Raw genomic sequence first — 21301 nt, 5'->3', positions numbered from 1 at the left:
CAGGAGAGTAGAGGCTCAGTTGAGAGAGTGCCACTGACTATATGATGTGTTGTGTTGTGTTTCTCACTCTTTCATGATAGTTGGGTGTAAATGTACAGTATCTGGATGCATTTGGCACAAAATGGCTGCCGTCAAAAGGAACAAGAACATTGGGTGATGACCCAAAAATGGCCGGTAAAAAACTCACCCTGACATTGTGTGTCCTTGATGTCACACTCACCCTGACACTGGGTGTCCTTCATGGCGGGCTCAAACCCATTTGCACAGGTGCACGAGCCAACAGGAACCATCCACTCGCCGTCCCCATTGCAGTACAGCTTGAGAGGCACAGACACCTCGAGTGCGTTAGAGACGCATGTCCCTGGCGCGATGACCAGCGACGTGGCCTCGGCCCCTGTGGCCGTCTCGGGGAACACGGCGAAGTTCGCAATGGTGGTTGAGCACTTCTTATAGAAGACCCGGACAGATATCAATGACATACAAGCCCCCAGGTCCTGGAATGCCAGGTAAAACCCAACCTTGGATAGAGGTCCGAAGCTCCGCACTTTTGTGTTCACCCTTCCCGACTCCAACATGGAGAAACTCTCATCGGGTGCGATGGTGTCCACCTTCACATAGGGGTTCTCCATCCAGAATGGACTTGTCTCCGTGGCCGAGTCTGAGTCGGACTCATAGTAGAAAAGGTTGAAGGTCTCCTTGCAGGAGCCGGGGATGTTGGGGATGCTGTTGCAGTCGCGCACTGTGAACTTCATCTCCACGTAGACTCGGAGGACATCTTTGCGTGGGATGAAGTCACTGCGCAGCCAGTTGTTCTGATTGCTCTCCCGCACGTTGCACACCTGGTACGTCCGGATGGGGTTCATTGCATCGTCGTAGCCGCTCACCTCCTCCCACTGTGGATGGAGAAAGAGGGAAGAAGAGAGGGAGAGAGAGGGAATGAGAGAGAGAGAGAGATGAGTGTTAGGGTCAAACAAAGGTCAAATGTCCTATAATGTATGCATTCTTAAACACATTGGCACACATACACACTCTCACACATACATGATAGCTAAGGAATGATGTAAGGAGTGTGTTAAATATTTCCATCTCTAGTCTGTTGGTATAAGCCTTAGGTGTGGATGAAAGCAGCAGTACACAACACATCCAGGGTTTGTGAGGCACTTAACATGATGTACAGTGCTCTGTTCTGGCCTCAGATACTAAGTACAATAACACAATTCGGAGAGAGGAATTAGGTGAGGCGTTAGGCGTAAGGCGTTAGGAACGGACAGATGAAAGAAAAAAGAAGTCCAATTTTTGGTTTGTGCCTTTTCAATCACGCCCCGATCGGCGCTGTTAAGTCGAGGGCCTTTTCCACCCGCACCGCGGCCTTTCATCTCTGGTTACCACGGTAATGTGTCAGGAAACAAGGGACAACGAATTCATCACAATTACGGCAGAGTGTCAACCCGGGTGCGTCCCAACTGAACAGCACTGGTTGTTTACCTCATTCTCCTGGTTCGTTGTAGTCGCTGCATCGCTTCACAAGCAATTACCCTTCAATTACGGAGCTACGATCGCATCGTCCTCTACAGCTTGCGAAAAGAAACGTGTAACCTTTTCTCTCTTTCCTTCCTACTTCTTTATCTCTCACAGTTGGGAGACAAATACATAAATTACTGAGGCAAAGCTCTGATTACGGGTTTCATTAAATGAAAATATGTATGCAAATTGGCAAATTCATAAAGTGTTATATACAGAAAATACATAAATGGCCTGGTTGGGTGAATCTTTTAATGGCATCCAGGTTTAACTTAATGTGTTTCTCAATACATGGCTCCACTTGGCTGAGGATGTTTAGAACGATAACGTCAATCGAAACAAAACAGTCCGTGCAGGTTGGGCCAAATGGAAACATGCTTAGTACTAGAGAATGTCATCCCATACCCTGGGCTTCCTCCTACACTGTAGCTTGAATCTGTGCTCATCTCAAATGTATTAATTTTTTTAACCTTTATTTAGATAGTGGGTTCCTAGGCTGTTACTGGCCCAACGCTCTAACCACCAGGCTACCTGCCGCCACACACTGTATGTGTGAGGTTTGCTGTTTGTATTGCACTGTAAAGAAGTCAGCCAGAGTTGACGCGGGCTATCATTCACACAAAGAGATGCCTCCCTGGCCACCAGTTCATATTTCAAAACTACGCTGCATATAATGACAGGAAATTCTAAACCTATGCTGGTATTCTTTTGTGCATTATTACATTTTTATTAAATTATATTCTTAGCTAAATACATTACTATTTAATAGTAGTAGCCATAATACATAATGAACTTGCACCATGAAGGGATCTATATATTGTAAATGAGAACTTGTTCTCACCTAGACTACCTGGTTAAATAAAGGTAAAATAAATATTAAAAAAATATAAAAAATATGGAACCATTTTGGTTCAGTGAAGAAGAACCGTTAGTGTTCTGATCAAATAACCCTATAAAAGGTGTCTTTTATGTATTATGGCTACTACTATTAAATAGTAAAATATTTAGCTAAGAATATAATTAGCTAAAAATCAACTCCGAGACAACTCTCATGCAATATCTCAATAGTGGACAACAACAGTAACGGCAGTCTTTGGAACATGTACAAGAGCCACATTTGACTAGAAAGACAGAAAATAATGAAAGTTTTCTCTCCGAGGCTGAAGACTCTTAATTAGGGACCTAATATGGATGTAGCGGAGGCAGGCTATTCATCCAGCAGGACCCTCTAGACCAGTGGAGAGAGGGGGGCTTAGCTGAGGATCAGGCCCAGAGAAGGCATTCATTTGTGAGCTATCTGCTGGAGTCGAGGCCGTCGGGGAATCAATAATCACCAGCCAGGTCAATGGGACGAGAGAATGCATGAAGTGTGAATGGGTATTTAGTTCAGTGTAATACATTGCCCAGTGTGCAAGAGGGAGATAGAGTGTGTGTGTGTGTGTGTGTGTGTGTGTGTGTGTGTGTGTGTGTGTGTGTGTGTGTGTGTGTGTGTGTGTGTGTGTGTGTGTGTGTGTGTGTGTGTGTATGCATGCATGCATGCGTGAGCGTATGTTTGTGTGGAGGTCAACCCCATGGGACCACACGTATAGCACAGATGCGGACACTTCACGCCAGCCCTGCTTACCAAACCTGAATGAATTAAGTAGGTTGTGTGAAAGAGGGTCAAATTCTTTGGCATCAATTTGGAACAAGATGAATAGTTATGCAAGCTTTACAAGTCAACTCCTTTTTTCCCTTTGTCCTTTACAGTCAAAGGCTCTACATTTTACTTTCAGATTCACTGGGACCTTGGTGCAGCCGGAACAGAGGATGTGAGGACTTCTTCCAGACCTGCATACCAACCGAGGCAGCTAGATAACACATAGTCAAAGATTAGCCATAAATGCTAGTTGTCACACTAGTTTCCTCAAAGCTTAGTGTGTAGCAAAGTTAACATGTGCCTAGCATGTAAAAGCCTGTAAGCCTATGTGTGGTCTGCTAATAGAACCATGCTAATAACAGTCATTAGAGCTGTGGGCTCCTGCATGCTACACACTACATGCTGCATCATAAAGGGATACACTGTATATACTGTACTCGATACCATCTACTGCATCTTGCCTATGCAGTTCTGTACCATCACTCATTCATATACAGTGGGGCAAAAAAGTATTTAGTCAGCCACCAATTGTGCAAGTTCTCCCACTTAAAAAGATGAGAGAGGCCTGTAATTTTCATCATAGGTACACTTCAACTATGACAGACAAAATGAGAAAAAATAATCCAGAAATCACATTGTAGGATTTTTAATGAATTTATTTGCAAATTATGGTGGAAAATAAGTATTTGGTCACCTACAAATAGGGCGACTGATCCGTCTAAAGGAAAGAATGAATGGGGCCATGTATCGTGAGATTTTGAGTGACAACCTCCTTCCATCAGTAAGGGCATTGAAGATGAAACGTGGCTGGGTCTTTCAGCATGACAATGATCCCAAACACACCGCCCGGGCAACGAAGGAGTGGCTTCGTAAGAAGCATTTCAAGGTCCTGGATTGGCCTAGCCAGTCTCCAGATCTCAACCCCATAGAAAATCTTTGGAGGGAGTTGAAAGTCCATGTTGCCCAGCAACAGCCCCAAAACATCACTGCTCTAGTGGAGATCTGCATGGAGGAATTGGCCTAAATACCAGCAACAGTGTGTGAAAACCTTGTGAAGACATACAGAAAACGTTTGACCTCTGTCATTGCCAACAAAGGGTATGTAACAAAGTATTGAGATAAACTTTTGTTATTGACCAAATACTTATTTTCCACCATCATTTGCAAATACATTCATTAAAAATCCTACAATGTGATTTTCTGTATTATTTTTTTCTCATTTTGTCTGTCATAGTTGAAGTGTACCTATGATGAAAATTATAGGCCTCTCTCATCTTTTTAAGTGGGAGAACTTGCACAATTGGTGGCTAACTAAATACTTTTTTGCCCCACTGTATCTTTATGTACATATTCTTTATCCCTTTACACTTATGTGTATAAGGTAGTAGTTGTGGAATTGTTAGGTTAGATTACTCGTTGGTTATTACTGCATTGTCGGAACTAGAAGCACAAGCATTTCGCTACACTGACATTAACATCTGCTAACCATGTGTATGTGACAAATAAAATATGATTTGATTTGACATGCTCTAGGCTACAGGCTGGCTGGTCGCTAGCAACACCTTGTTATCGGTTTCTGTGAAACCCACTGGAGGCTACATACTGATCCCAGGGAGAGCCATTTACTCCGCTAGAGCTTGGAATTCCCCCCTTCAACGGCCATCTGTTTGGGGAGAAATGGCATGCCCAATGTGCACGCGTGCACAGACACAGACGAGAAAAATCCAGATGCAGACATAAACAGACATACAATACAAGAACACACACACATACAGCTCACTTTACGTACACATTGCACACACATACACACGCTTCCATATCTTGGGCAGAATGGTATGGGGAGATACTGTCTATCACACATACACAAACAGAGGTCAATTTGTATCAGACCCTAGCAGCACCACGCTGCATCACACTGGTGTGTTTGCCTCTAGACCCTTCAGGCCTGTTATTGTAATGTGGAGAGGAGATGCCGCTCAGTCTATATCTGTGTTTTGTCTTCCTACGTCCACAAACACAGCTCTGTAACAGACTAATGTACAAAGCGAGAAGAGGTAGCCTCCCTACACAGAGAATGTGAAAGAGAGACAGGGACTCAGACCTGGACGTGTACCTTCTCACATACCTTCTCTCTTCTATGTTAATACTGCTGCTGGAGTCACTAAAATTAATGTTTTGTTAGGTAGTTAAATAAAAAATAAAAAACCATACATACACACACATACACTGAAACACAGAGAAACACACATGTGCGATCAAACACACACACACACTCCAACAATTTACCCCAGTTTCAGGATGTGCGGTCCAGGCTAGTTCTGTTGTGGCCCACTTGGTGTCCATTAATGTTTCTGTAAACAGACAAAAGGAGACAAATACTTTAGCGAAAGAGGAACTAACACAGACGAAATCAAGTAAACCTTCAACAGTTACCAAGATAACGGCATCATAAAAATACCAGTTCCTTCTGAAGTAATCTGCCATAATGAATAGAAGCATTGACATTCCCCCAGTAGGCCTGACCAAAGTATGCTGAATCCAGGTAACTACCTTGTCCAAGGAGAGGAAATGACTTATTGATAGATAATAAGATGGTTACTACCGTTCAGTAAGCTGCTAAACTTGAATAAAAAATATATTTAGCGTGAAAAAACTGTGGAGGAACAAGACATCTAAGTGGGTGATGTTTTATTTTGTTGCTCATTTTACTAAATGAATTAGACATGTTTTTTCAGGGCCAGGAAACAACCATGAGTGTCATTGAGAGACACACACACACACACACACACACACACACACACACACACTGTTTTATTTAGTTAACTAGGCAAGTCAGTTAAGAACAAATTCTTATTTTCAATGACTGCCTAGGAACAGTGGGTTAACTGACTATGGGCAGAACGACAATCTTGCAACCTTTTGGTTACTAGTCCAATGCTCTAACCACTAGGCTACGCTGCCGCTTCTTGGTTTATTTATTTAACCTTTATTTAACTAGGCAAGTCAGTTAAGAACAAATTCTTATTTACGATGGCCTACCCCGGCCAAACATTAACCCGGAAGGCGCTGGGCCAATTGTGCGCCGCCCTATGGGTCTCCCAATCATGGCCGGTTGTGATACGCCTCTAGCACTGAGATGCAGTGCCTTAGACCACTGTGCCACTCGGGAGCCCCAGATACTGTACATAACTTGAATAGAAGGCATGGATAAGGGTGTCATAAACCCCCAGTAGCACAAAAGAAAACCTCTTCACCCAGAAGAAAGGTCAATATACTTAAATTTCCCTTGCGTTTTAAAAACCAGCCAATCCCCTTTCACTCTTTTCTATTTCTCCCACTCTGTCCTCCTACTGTTCCCTCTTTCCATTGCCTAGGCAAACAGTCTCGCTGTGTGAGAGAGAGAAGAGAGTGTGTGGGGAGGGGAATACTATAAATTAGCTGTTTTACTACCTGGCACTTGGGAAGCAGTACTAAGCAACTGCATGTGTTATTATCTTACCATTCTGCTGTTCTACAAGACGGTTAAGATCATGGAATTGTGCGATACCAAAAGTGAGCCAATGTTTGCATTGGCATAAAATGGAAAGATTTTTTTCACAAAGGCCTTCCTTTTCCTTGAGAGCTTTTCTTCTCTCTCTATCCTCTCTCCTCTCTCTCTCAATTAAATTCCATTTCAATCCAAATTGCTATAATGGCATGGGAAACTTGTGTTCCAAAGGAACACGGACCCCATTTCAAATGTCATATTATGTCTATATACAGTGTTGTAATGAATGATATGCAAATAGTTACAGTACAAAAGGGAAAAAATATAAACATAAATATGGGTTGTATTTACAATGATGTGTGTTCTTCATTATTTGCCCTTTTCTTGTGGCAACAGGTCACACATCTTGCTGCTGTGATGACACACTGTGGTATTTCACCCAATGGATATGGGAGTTTATCAAAATGTGATTTGTTTTTTAATTCTATGGGGGTCTGTGTAATCTGAGGTAAATATGTGTCTCTAATATGGTCATACATTTGGCAGGAGGTTAGGACGTGCAGCTCAGTTTACACCTCATTTGTGGGCAGTGTGCACATAGCCTGTCTTCTCTTGGGAACCAGTTCTGCCTACGGCGGCCTCTCTCAATAGCAAGGCTATGCTCACTGAGTCTGCACATAGTCAAAGTTTTCCTTAATTTTGGGTCCGTCACAGTGGCTAGGTATTCTGCCACTGTGTGCTCTCTGTTTAGGGCCAAATAACATTTTGGTTCGCTCAGTTTTTTTGTTAATTCTTTCCAGTGTGTCAAGTAATTATATTTTTGTTTTCTCATAATTGTGTTGGTTCTAATAACAAAACGTCACCTACAAAGAGTTGAACCTGGAGAAGCGTCAAGTTGGTCCTGAGGCTCTGTTCACAAACACAATCAGACTCCGCAGAGCCCCAGGACCAACTTGACGCTTCTCCAGGTTCATCTCTCTGTAGGTGATGGTTTTGTTATGGAAGGTTTGGGGATCGCTTCCTTTTAGGTGGTTGTAGAATTTAACAGCTCTTTTCTGTATTTTGATAATTAGCGGGTATCAGCCTAATTCTGCTCTGCATGCATTATTTGGTGTTTTATGTTGAGGATATTTCTTGCAGAATTCTGCATGCAGTCTCAATTTGGTGTTTGTCCCATTTTATGAATTCTTGGTACGTGAGCGGACCCCAGACATCACAACCATAAAGGGCAATGGGTTCTATAACTGATTCAAGTATTTTTTGCCAAATTGTAATTGGTATGTTGAATTTTATGTTCCATTTGATGGTGTAGAAGGCCCTTCTTGCCTTGTCTTTCAGATCGTTCACAGCTTTGTGGAAGTTACGTGTGGCGCTGATGTTTAGGCCGAGGTATGGATCGTTTTCTGTGTGCTCTAGGGCAACAGTGTGTAGATGGAATTTGTATTTGAGGTCCGGGCAACTGGACCTTTCTTTGGAACACCATTATTTTTGTCTTACTGAGATTTACTGTCAGGGCCCATGTAAGACACAAATAAAATATCTAGGTGCTGCCGTAGGCCCTCCTTGGTTGTGGACAGAAGCACCAGATGATCAGCAAACAGTAGACATTTGACTTGAGATTCTAGTAGGGTGAGGCCGTGTGCTGTAGACTGTTCTAGTGCCCTCGCCAATTCGTTCTCTATTTCTCTCTCTCTTTCAGTCTGTTTCAAGTGCTCCAGGTGAATTGACAGGACATACAGTATGACATGAAAAAGGGAGCTACATCTCCTTTTCTGACTGCAAATTCCTGCGTTGAAACACTAATGCTGACAAACGCAGATATTCTCGACCGCATCGAACTCAAAGACCTCTCTCCGTCAGTCAGACTAGCTTTGTAGCCTCTCTTTCTTTTGCAGAGACATCCCATTTATGTCACCCTGTTAGGTTTGAGTGATAGCATCTGAGAGAAAGTGTAGGTGTGTACATGATAGTATGTGTGTATCCTCTTTGCTTAGGACTTCCCCATCTGACTCACACATGACAGTGTTATTGTCAGACCACTTACAAGCAAGCAACCACACAGGGAGATGATAAGGTACAAAAGTATACCGTGTAAAGCTACTATAGTACCTAGTCTATTAAAACAGACCATGTACACCCTACATTACTGCTAACTTCACTGATAATGACAGTGTGTGACACACACAGAGAGACAGTGCAAGGAAGGCCTGACTCAGTGTTAACTATGGAACACTCAAGAACGGAGTGTATGAGCATGCTGTGGCCTAGCCGGTAGGCTGTGCAACTTTCTGTTTTGTTTGAGCTCTCGGCCGGTGTGTAAACAGTATATACTACGGCAAAGCCCCCTCATTGTGCCCAGCAATGAAGAGGCAATCCTGAGTCAATTGGGCAGAGCAATGCCACAATGACCCCATCATAACCCGGATCGTCATCACTTCCCAAAAGGCCAGCAAGAGGGCACACACCGAGTCCATCTTCACTATGGAACTGCAATGCAATCACTATGAACTCGACAGAAATGTTTTCCATACAAAATATAAGACAAAACCTCGTTTTTTTCCTTCTTATTGGGCCATGGCAGAAAAAAAGGATACACAGAGAGCTAAAACGACTAACATGCTAGGCAAGAGAGCTCTTAAAGCCCTGACCAAAAAAAACTGACAGACAGCTCTTGACAGAAACAAACATACATAGCTCAAAAGTTTTTTTTCCATCATATCACCTTTTTAGCCCATTTTAACCTTCAAAATGTCCTTTTGAAGTTTTACTATGGGACACCACAATCAGAGAGAGTAAAGCTTGAGGGTAAGACAGAGGGTAAAACATTGATAGAGTAAAGCTTGAGGGTCAGACAGAGGGTAAAACATTGATAGAGTAAAGCTATAAAAGGCGGTGTCATAAAGCAGTGTACTACATAGACTGGGGCCGTTGGCAATGGGATAGCAGCCAAACTGACATGCAAATGTGTGCTTTTAATCCATCCATCTCCCTTTCTCTACCTCTCTTTCTTTACATCCCTTTATTTCTCGTTCTCTCTGTCATTGTCTCTCTAGCTCTATATCTCTTTGTTTACTTTGTTCATGCAGCATGTGAAGTTTTAGATCTGTTGACTGTTTAATGATGGATGGTACAGTTAGTCTGGGCAGAGGTAGATGTTTTCCAACCACTTATACTGTACTGGAAGATCCCTGAGTCATAGGGGATTGCTGAATAAAAGTGTATTTTACAATGTAGGTTAGCTCTACCCTGCCTAGATCAGCACTGTGTACAGTGAGGGAGAGGTGGGGAGGAGGAGTGACTCAAAAGCGATGATATAAACATGACTCACTGACCCTGGTTCATACGTAGAGAATATAAACACGGTGAAACATGGATGACATACAGACAGACATCACAAACACACACACACATATTAACATACAGGCTGGCTGACAGGTAGGCACGCATACACACGCACACACATATTAACATACGGGCGGGTAGGCAGGCACACACGTGTAACCGATGTGAAATGGCTAGCTAGTTAGCAGTGGTGCGCGCTAATAGCGTTTCGATCGGTGACATCACTCACTCTGAGACCTTGAAGTAGTTGTTCCCCTTGCTCTGCAAGGGCCGCGGCTTTTGTGGCACAATGGGTAACGATGCTTCATGGGTGACTGTTGTCGGTGTGTGCAGAGAGTCCCTGGTTTGAGCCCGGGTCGGGGCGAGGGGACGGACGAAAGTTAAACTGTTACATTGATGCTGTTGACCCAGATCACTGGTTGCTGCGGAAAAGGAGGAGGTAAAAAGGGGGGTGAGCGTAACCGATCTGAAATTGCTAGCTAGTTAGCGGTGATGCTCGCTAATAGCGTTTCAGTCGGTGACGTCACTCGCTCTGAGACCTTGAAGTAGTTGTTCCCCTTGTTCTGCAAGGGCCGCGGCTTTTGTGGAGCGATGGGTAACGATGCTTCGTGGGTGTCAGTTGTCTATGTGTGCAGAGAGTCCCTGGTTCGAGCCCGGGTAGGGACGAGGGGACGGACTAAAGTTAAACTGTTACGCATGCACACGCACACACATATTAAAATACAGGCTTGCAGGCCTGCACACACACATACAGCCTACCCGACAAGGCCGGCCCATATACTCTAATCCCCTAATGACAGAGCAGGCCTAATAACATGGGGAGCCATTGAAACACTCATTCCTATTGAGTCTGAAAAAACACACAAATATACACACACACACACACACACACAGCACACAGGGTTACAAGCCTCTTCAAATATTTCTTTGTTCAAACAACCAGGCATCTCAAAAAAAGAAGAAAGGGGAAGAGGGAATGGGGGGAGAGGCAAAAGCACCATTATTGAGCCAGAAGAATGTGTGCTCGTTTCATAGGCCAAACCTAACTCTAAGGCTAGGAAGAGCAGACAGGTGAGGGATTATCTAGTATTGTGTTGCTAATACCTACACATTTTTGATTTACAGTTGACCTCTCAACAGTTCAGTTACGGGAGGAGATATTTTCTAATTTGGTAGGGAATGTCAATGGATATTTGTTGGTGTTTCAGTGACTTCCTGAATGATAAATGTTGTGTTAGTTTAGTTACACTGATGCTAATTAGCAAATTCTCTAATTAGCAAATTTTCAGCAACTACACAACAGTTGCCTGCAAAATTTGGACGATTATTTTTATTATTTTTTTCAACAAACACCGTTGAACACACACTTCAGCGTTTCTGTCTCGAGTCCTTCTCTTTTGCCAGTTAATTATTGTTTTTCTCTCTTCTGAGCTCCTTTGTTGTGTCATTCCAGAGAAACACACCGGCGCATGGCAACTCGACTTCAACAAAGGTCAAGCCTGCACCGTCGACACTTCAGCTCTGTTTAGCCCAAAAAAAGTGAAATGTGTCAACAATAACCAGAGGATCCCCAATTTTAAACGTATTAGTGCTATATTAGCCTAATTGCTTTGTAGGCTGCTTTTGTTGCCGCTGCTTTTATCAAGCCAAGAGGAGAGGGGTGCGGCAGAGAGAGAGGCAAATAGAGAGAAAGAGAGAGAGAGAGGAAAAATCCTATTTAAATTTGAATGGGGCAGGCAGCCTCTCTCCCTTTGTCCTGCAGGAGAGTGCCATGATTAGGAGGGGACCCCCGTTTTGTGCTGAGCCCCCCTGCTTCGGTAATTGGTTGACGGGCTCGATGTAGGTGGCTGTGGTGTTCCCCCTGTTGCCCTCTGTGGAATTCCCTCAAAAGACCCCCTTCTACCCACCCCACTATTCCCCCCAAATCACCCTACCTCCCATGGCACTTCGCCCATAGCCCCCCTACTCTCACTCTCGCCACTTGCTGTCACTCATGCCACAATGGCTGTCACAGAGCACTTGCCTCTGTGTACTAACAGGGTTCCACTGTCAATGCTGGGCAAATGAGCTCTCTCACTGTAGGGCTACACTAATGAACACAGTCTTCAGGGGCCACACAGTTTGTTGGCCCCCACATTTACTTGGCTAAACAAATGGATTGCTGACTTAATAGTGTTAAAGGTTCCTCTGACTGTCTGCCTCATTGCTTGGTTGGCTATCCATTTTTATGCAGCGTTAAATAAATGGTGGCAGTGTGGTGACTACGATAAAATGTGATTAATACATTTAATTTCTTTGGCAGCCTAGACAGCGATGGCAACGGGAGATAGCGGGATAGAAGTAAAGTCCTTCATGTTTGTTCGCGTCAAATGGAGTGTAGGGAGTGTAGGGAATGAATGGGGGTCTGAGTTCACGTAGGCATCATGTAGGGAGAGGAGCCGTGGCCATTGGGAGTTAAAATGAAGACTGGTGATTTGATCACGTTGGTGCAGTAGTCTCAGACATGGGCTTGTTCTCAAACTGAAACAGCTGAAAAGGGAAAGGCTGACTCAAGCACAATATTCCTCTATTGGTGTGTGGATTTTTGGAGAATGTGTGCGTGCGTGCTTTCAAAAGCTCATGAAGTCTGGACTAGTTCCTGTATTGCCAGTGGAATGGTCTATTTTGTCATCTCTGCCATTCTTTCTTTCTCTCTCTCTCAGCCCCCCTCTCCACACTCCCCCTTTTCTTTCACTACAGCCTGTAATTACAGAGCAGAGAGGATCTGACGAACAGGTAGCCCCTAGGGCGGCTGTCTGCAAACCAGGTGTGTGTGTGTGTGTTTGTGGGCAGTACTGCTGATGCTGACAGTATGATGACGGGACTTTAATGATAGTGTTCAGGTCTTGTCTAAGGAGAGGCTAACATGTCTAAGAGAAGACTAACTGCTTTTATGGCCATGTTTCACCGTATGACGTTACGCTGTAGGGCTGCGCAAGCACACACACACACCGAACCCCCCTGCTCTGCGATGTAGTCATCCTCAACCCCAAACTGATTTATGACATTCAGACCATGTGATTTCAAATCATGTAGATCCGCCATGTATTGGGCTCTACTTACAGGAAATCACACATTGGCTTGAATTTACGAGGGACTTGGGATAAAACTTTCTTTCTTAAAAAAACAAGAGTTCTTTCCACTGGACCAGATCTTAAAAGATGAGTTCACAATTTGTTTTACCAAATTTCTATTTGGATGTAAATGGCATGTTCTAGAAGGGTCCAGACACTTTTTTTGTGATTTCACTTCGTTTTGAGAAACAAAACTTCCTCATTGCTTGATCTGCAGTTTCCCCTACCAGCTGTGCTGCTTCTCCATGTAGCTCGTGCTGCTTTTCCGTGTAGCCCGCACAGCACAGCTGGTATGGGAAACCGCTCGAGTCGCAAATAATGGAATATGACGTTGTTCAATATTACACAATTTCACGTGTACAACATCTGCATCACTATATTGAGTGCTTTGCCGTTTCTAAGGACGTATTTGGGTGTTTTGGAGCCTTTGTTCATGTTTTTCCGTAGACACCATACTGCAGAACGAGCAATTGCGGGTGGAGGAAGTTTCTCAAAACCAAGTAAAATTGCTCAAATATTGTCTGGACCCTTCATTAACATACCATTTACATCAAAAATAGAGATTTGGTTCAAAAATAGTGAACCAATCCTTTAAAAGGGTTTCATTCCACTTTACCCAATTAAACTTTTCCTCCATTATTTTTTAAAAACTTTTTTAAACTTCTTCAGAGATAAAGTTTGTCTTACTACTTCAATCTAGTAATTGCACACATTTTCCATTTCAGCAAACATGAACACAGCGCTGTATTTAGTCTAGTCATCAATCAATCTTCAAATCGGTGTGGGAGTTGTTTTCAAGTAGTCTCCGTCTGCCAGTATGTCTGTTTGATTCTATAATCTGATATTCTTAGCAATGACTCAACTGCCTGGGTTGAAAAAACCAAGGTAGGAGTTTACCCTTGCCCATAGCATCTGCATATGGAAATGGAGATCTGAGCGCTGTGTGTGTGTGGCCACAAGTGTGTGTGTGTCTGTACAGCTGTTAGTTGAGCTAAACTCACACAACCTTCAGGCTACGAGACCAGGATTATGATTCATATTTAAACATACAGTAACCACAGCCCCTGTGTTTTGATTGATTCATACTACTCCATAATTGCGACAGACAAGCTCACACACTCATTCTCAGGTACACGTTCCAAAATCCTATAAAAAGCCCTCCACGATACTGAAAATAGCCACGTGCTGCACGCTCCATAATATCAAACTGGCCATTACCCAGCTTTCAATCCTGCCTATTTTTACCTCGACTCCTCTCTACCATACCATTTTAACATCACTGACTTTGGTACCCATTCCCACAGCCATTCCCTTACTCCAAACAACATTTCTCTCTTTCATTAACCTTTTAATACACATAGCGGCCGTCAACGCTTGGCTGTCAGGATAGCTAGGTATAAGAGTTGTGTGGCTATAAATGTGCGCTGTGCTCAGGAAATGTCAAGCTGTCACTTGCACTAATTTAGCCATACAGACAACCAGCTAACTAACCACGAAATAGAGATGAGAGTAATTCCTATTTATCTGTTGGATTTAGGTTATGGTTTGTCATGTTTGCTAGTTACAGATGTTCATAGGCTATATATTGCCTCGTTTTCCTATTATTTGACAGCTTGCTTAGCTGTCGTGTTATGGTAGAAGCCCCCACAGTGGAGCTCAAATGATGTTCAGTTGCTGTGAAATTTGTTTAAATAGCCAGTTGCTTGTTTTGTCCTGTTTTTACCGGTGCTGTTCATTTGGAAACTGTCCCAGTTTTGTAACTAATTATCTAACTCTGTAGTTGTCTATCAGGCAAGAGAACGAGAGTTTGAGTGTAGGCAACAACATTGTGCTTTGCTCGCGACGCTGTCACTTGATCATCTCACTCCCTCCCTACAAAGACAACCAGCTAACTAAGTAATCTAACCATGGGTCTTGAGGTGTGTATACCATATATAGCCTTTACGGTTATAATCTAACTCTGCTGGTCATCTATGAGCATATTTATGATTGTCTTTCTGTGTGCTCCATGATGTCTGAATACCCATTAGTCTAAAAAACATACAATACCAGTCAAAAGTTTGGACACACCTACTCATTGAAGGGTTTTTCTTTATTTTTAACATTTTCTAATTTCTGAAAAATAGTGAAAACATCAACACTGTGAAATAACACATACAGTTGAATTCGGGAAGTTTACATACACCTTTTAAATTCAGTTTCACAATTCCTGACATTTAATCCTAGTAAAAATTCCATGTCTTACGTCAGTTAGGATCACCACTTTATTTTAAGAATGTGAAATGTCAGAATAATAGTTGAGAGAATGATTTATTTCAGCTTTTATTTCTTTCATCACATTCCCAGTAGGTCAGAAGTTTACATACACCGAATTAGTATTTGGTAATTGAGTAAATTGTTTAACCTGGGTCAAACGTTTTGGGTAGCCTTCCACAAGCTTCCCACAATAAATTGGGTGAATTTTGGCCCATTCCTCCTGACAGAGCTGGTGCAACTGAGTCAGGCCTCCATGCTCACACACACTTTTTCAGTTCTACCAACACATTTTCTATGGGATTGAGGTCAGGGCCTTGTGATGGCCACTCCAATACCTTGACTTTGTTGTCCTTAAGCCATTTGGCCACAACTTTGGAAGTATGCTTGGGGTCATTGTCCATTTGGAAGACCCATTTGCGACCAAGCTTTAAATTCCTGACTGATGTCTTGAGATGTTGCTTCAACATATCCACATCATTTTCTCTCCTCATGATGCCATCTATTTTGTGAAGTGCACCAGTCCCTCCTGCAGGAAAGCACCACCCACAACATGATGAGCTGTTTAAAGGCACAGTCAAATTAGTGTATGTAAACGTCTGACCCACTGGAATTGTGATACAGTGAATTGTAAATGAAATAATCTGTCTGTAAACAATTGTTGGAAAAAGTACTTGTGTCATGCACAAAGTAGATGTCCTAACCGACTTGCCAAAACTATAGTTTGTTTACATGAAAATTGTGGAGTTTTAATGACTCCAACCTATTGTAAACTTCTGACTTCAACTGTACTGTCTGTCTGTCTGTCTGTCTGTCTGTCTGTCTGTCTGTCTGTCTGTCTGTCTGTCTGTCTGTCTGTCTGTCTGTCTGTCTGTCTCTCTCTCTCTCTCTCTCTCTCTCTCTCTCTCTCTCTCTCTCTCTCTCTAGGTCAGTGAAAGTGAGGGAAGTGATGGATGTGGAAAGTCAAGGCCAGCAGCAGAAGGCAGGGAGGAAGACGCATTTGAGATGATTGGAGTGATAGAGATGTGGAGTGAGGAGGGAGGAGTGGAGCGAGAGGAGAGTGAACGGAACATTGAGAGGTAGAGGAGGAGGAACAGAAAGAGGAAGAGGGAAAGCACACCAGTTATGGGAGCCTACGTTTCCATGGAATGTGTCTGCACCAAGTCTCGGGCTCCCAGGTCGCGCAGCGGTCTAAGGCACTGCATCTCAGTGCTTGAGGCATCACTACAGACACCCTGGTTCGATTCCAGGTTGTATCACAACCGGCCGTGTTTGTGAGTCCCTTAGGGCGGTGCACAATCGTTCCAGCGTCGTCCGGGTTTGGCCAGTGTAGGCCGTCATTGTAAATAAAAAAATTCAAATAAAGAACAAATTGTTAAGTCTCACCTCGTACCACAGAGCTTACGTTGTGCAATTTGTCTGTTTCATTTGTTGAATTTGGATCTGAAAACTGCATGTACCTACTGTACATAGCTTCTCAAAGCGGTTGCACAGCATATTGCTACCTATGTATGGTACCCTGAGGGCGGCGTCAGTAGACTAGTGTGGGCGACCCTGCAAAGGCCCCTTCCCAGAAACCGCATGCATTGGTCCTTGAAGGCATTCTAAATGCAGCTTGTGCATTCACTTTGGGATGGCTACAGTGGCAGGAAGCGTTGAGCCAAGAGTTGGGCACGTGGAGGTTTGGACCGAGTTGTCACTCAAACCACTACCTGGTGTAGTTTGAAGGGCGCAAGAGAGGGTGTGTGGTATGCATCTGGAGTGGACGCAGGGCAGAGAGTGGGAGGTTTGTAGAAAGCACCCTTTGTGTGCTCTACATGTTCTTTTCCACTTTGCTGGATGGGGCTTCCAGAAGTCCCAAGACATGTTGTAGGCTAAATGCAAACACTAAAGTGACCAGTGTGAAATAAGAATTTGTCCTACAAATCTTATACGGAAATTGTATATTTCTTTTCGAATTGTCTCTGAACAGTAGTTATCTGTCTATCTAATACATTCACTGAATTAACTGAATTGTTGTCAAAGTAGGCTACTATTTCTACATTTTGTTTGAGGCCTGGTCTGTACTACATGTTATTGAGAGAGGTTATCTAGATTTGCAGGTCTCTGAATAGCTTTTTACATTGTTACAGAAGTAAGTGTCATTGTCAATCAAATAGCCTACTTTGAATATTTCTGAATATTGTCCTCTGGTCACATTTTTGATTATTTGTTCAATATTTATAAGTATAATATATTATGCATTGGTCATTTTGAGTGAGTAATGGTGAGTGTCTTTACACAATGGAAAAGACAATGAGTGTTATTCCTATTGACATGAATGTGGTGTCATATTAAAGAAGAGATAAAGAAAGTTAATTTGTAATTGTCATTTGTTGTTTGTTTTTGAGGTATGTCTGTTTGTCTGAAAATGTTTGAAAAAAATGGCTTTATCTTGAAAATTCTCAGTAATCTACAAAAATATTCTAGAACTCTATTGGGGTCTAAAGGGTTAAATGTGTTTCCAGAAAGGGGAATAGGGTGGTGGAGTAATTTATTGGATAAGATAAGGGCGTATTGATACACTTTGATTTGTTTCTTTGTCTGGCCCAAACGGCTTCTGATGAATCCTCAGTAGATCTAGCTAATGAGCAAAGCTGCTCGCCGTTAACAAGCCCTGATAAGAGCCATATGAGGAAGTGTGGACAGGAATATATATGAGGCCTCAAGCCCCGGGGCTAGTTCTGTCTGTCTGTCTGTCTGTCTGTCTGTCTGTCTGTCTGTCTGTGTGTGTGGATGCATGAAATGTGTGTGTATAAATTAAAATGGCACCTCTCTCTTACAGGGATTTTTGCTTTTAAGTGTGTGGGTTACGGTTGTGCCAAACCTCAGTGACACCGTCCCGACATATTTAGATCACAAACAAACAGGCAAAATGCTTTATCAGCCAATATAATCCAAGAGCCAAGAATCTACCCTTAGTTCACCTATACTCAAACCACCTCTCTCTCTCTCTCTCTCTCTCTCTCAATTCAATTCAATTCAAGGACTTTATTGGCATGGAAAACATATGGTAACATTACCAAAGCAAGTAAAGTAGATAACAAACAAAAGTGGAATAAACAATAAAAATTGACAGTAAATATTACACTCACAGAAGTTCCAAAAGAATAAAGACATTTCAAATGTCATATTATGTCTATATACAGTGTTGTAACGATGTGCAAATAGTTACAGTACAAAAGGGAAAATAAAATAAAATATAAATATGGGTTGTATTTACAATGGTTTTTGTTCTTCACTGGTTGCCCTTTTCTCGCGGCAACTGGTCAAAAATCTTGCTGCTGTGAACGCACACTGTGGTATGTGAAACCCAGTGGATATGGGAGTTTATCAAAATTGGGGTTGTTTTCAAATTCTTTGTGGATCTTTGTAATCTGAGGGAAATATGTATCTCTAATATGGTCACATGTCTCCCTCATACAGTATATACATATATATAGGCATGCTGCAAGGAGGCATGGGGAGCGCAGATGTGGCCAGGGAAATAAATTGCAATGTTGAGAGAGGCTGGACTGAGGGCTTGTAGGCCTGCTGTATTTAACCCCCCCCCCCCCCCCCTTTGTTCAGGGACACGTTATTACAATTCTGTTAGTCACATGTCTGTGGAACTTGTTCATTTTATGTCTCAGTTGTTAAATCTTGTTATGTTCATACAAATATTTACACATGTTAAGTAGACTTAGCATCAGGTAGCTTGGTCACGAAAATCAGAAAAGCAATCAAATTAATCATTTACCTTTGATGATCTTCGAGACTCCCAGTTACACAACAAATGTTCCTTTTGTTCCATAAAGATCATTTTTATATCCAAAATACCTCCGTTTGTTTGGCACGTTATGTTCAGAAATCCACAGGAAAGAGCGCAGACAAATTAAAAATAGTTTCCATAATGTCCACAGAAACATGTCAAACGTTTTTTATAATCAATCCTCAGGTTGTTTTTAAAATATATAATCAATAATATATCAACCACAAATGTCTTGTTCAGTATGAGAGGGAAAAGCAATGGTGCGAGCAAAACTCATGCGACCACTTGACGAGATGTTATCGTTCTGGCTCATTTTTCAAAAAGCACCACCACAACATGATGCTGTCACCCCCATGCTTCTGAGTTGGGGTGGTGTTCTTCAGCTTGCAAGCCTCCTCCTTTTTCTTCCAAACATAACGATGGTCATTATGGCAATATAGTTATATTTTTGTTTCATCGGAACATTTCTCCAAAAAGTACGATCTTTGTCCCCATGTGCAGTTGCAAACCGTAGTCTGACTTTTTCTCGCGGTTTTGGAGCAGTGGCTTCTTCTTTGCTGTGCAGCCTTTCAGGTTATGTCGATATAGGTCTCATTTTACTATGGATATAGATACTTTTGTACCTTTTTCCTCCACCATCTTCACAAGGTCCTTTGCTGTGGTTCTGAGATTGATTTGCGCTTTTCGTACCAAAATCCGTTCTTCTCTAGGAGACAGAACGAGTCTCCTTCCTGATTTATTTGGATTTTCCCATAATGTCAAGCAAAGAGGCACTGAGTTTGAAGGTAGGCCTAGAAATTAATTAACAGATAAACCTCCAATTGACTCAAATTATGTCAATTAGCAAGAAAATGATGTCAATCAGAAGCTTCTAAAGCCATGGCATCATTTTCTGGAATATTCCAAGCTGTTAAAGGCACAGTCAACTTAGTGTATGTAAACTTCTGACCCACTGGAATTGTGATACAGTGAATTATAAGTTAAATAATCTGTCTGTAATCAATTGTTGTAAAATGTACTTGTAATGCACAAAGTAGATGTCGTAACCCGACTTGACAAAACTATAGTTTGTTAACAAGAAATTTGTGGAGTGGTTGAAAAACAAGTTTTTAATGACCCCAACCTAAGTGTATGTAAACTTCCGACTTTAACTGTATATATATGTACTACATGAGCCCATAGAGCCATATAAAGCTGCATTCAATGTATTGCCATATACTTCCCCAGTGTTGGGTGTGGCTGTGAAAAAACACATTAAAGGCATTTAGTTTACTAATGCTGTTTACAAGTCTCTCTAGATGGGAGAGTGTGAGAGAGAAAAAAGAAGAGGGGGGCCAAGAGAAAGAGGTAGGTGGAGATTGAGGGAATACTACAAAAAACAAGCCACCAGAATAGTCAGAGAGAGAGAGAGAGAGAGAGAGAGAGAGAGAGAGAGAGAGAGAGAGAGAGAGAGAGAGAGAGACCGACTCCCCTATCTCTGTGTTCCTTTCATTACGACAGCGGAGGTTGGTGGCGAGGTGGCCTTGAGTGTTAGTGTGTAACGTTCTCTCCGATCGGTGTGGTCTTCTACTACAGTCTGCAGCCGCCCAGAGAACCATCTCCCTCTCCTCTTCAATCTTCTCCTCCTCTGCTTATGCGGTGCGCTGCAGCTAGCGACTGGAACGAGCTGCAAAAAACACTCAAACTGGACAGTTTTATCCCCATCTCTTCATTCAAAGGGGGGCTCCCGAGTGGCGCAGCGATCTAAGGCACTGCATCTCAGAGCCAGAGGCGTCACTACAGACACTGGTTTGATTACAGGCTGTATCATAACCGGCTGTGATTGTGAGTCCCATAGTACGGGGCAGGGTTTAGCCGGGGTAGGCCGTCATTGTAAATAAGAATTTGTTCTTAACTGACTTGCCTAGTTAAATAAAGGTTAAATAAATAAAAAAAATCAATCAAGTCACTTGTGGTTGCTTCACGTGATGTATACTTGTCTCTATCTTCTTGCCCTCTGTGCTTTTGTCTGTGCCCAATAATGTTTGTAGCATGTTTTGCTATCGTGTTGTGCTGCTGCGATGTTGTGTTGCTACCATGTTGTTATCATGTTGTGTTGCTACCATGCTGTGTTGTCACGTGTTCCTGCCATGCTGTGTTGGTGTCTTAGGTCTCTC

The 21301-nt window shown here is 42.6% G+C and overlaps 1 protein-coding gene across 1 annotated transcript in view; it reads right to left on the bottom strand.

The window, feature by feature from the left end:
* Positions 1-21301, bottom strand: part of LOC115139552 (ephrin type-B receptor 3-like) — a 104015-nt gene that overhangs the window by 49804 nt on the left and 32910 nt on the right. Inside the window, 2 exon segments of the mRNA XM_029677076.2 lie at positions 221-893; positions 5447-5511. Of these exon segments, the coding sequence (XP_029532936.2) occupies positions 221-893; positions 5447-5511 (738 nt within the window).

Source organism: Oncorhynchus nerka, linkage group LG13 (assembly GCF_034236695.1).
Source record: "Oncorhynchus nerka isolate Pitt River linkage group LG13, Oner_Uvic_2.0, whole genome shotgun sequence".
In the NCBI taxonomy this organism is placed as follows: Eukaryota; Metazoa; Chordata; class Actinopteri; order Salmoniformes; family Salmonidae; genus Oncorhynchus; species Oncorhynchus nerka.
This window is presented reverse-complemented; position numbering and strand designations above follow the sequence as displayed.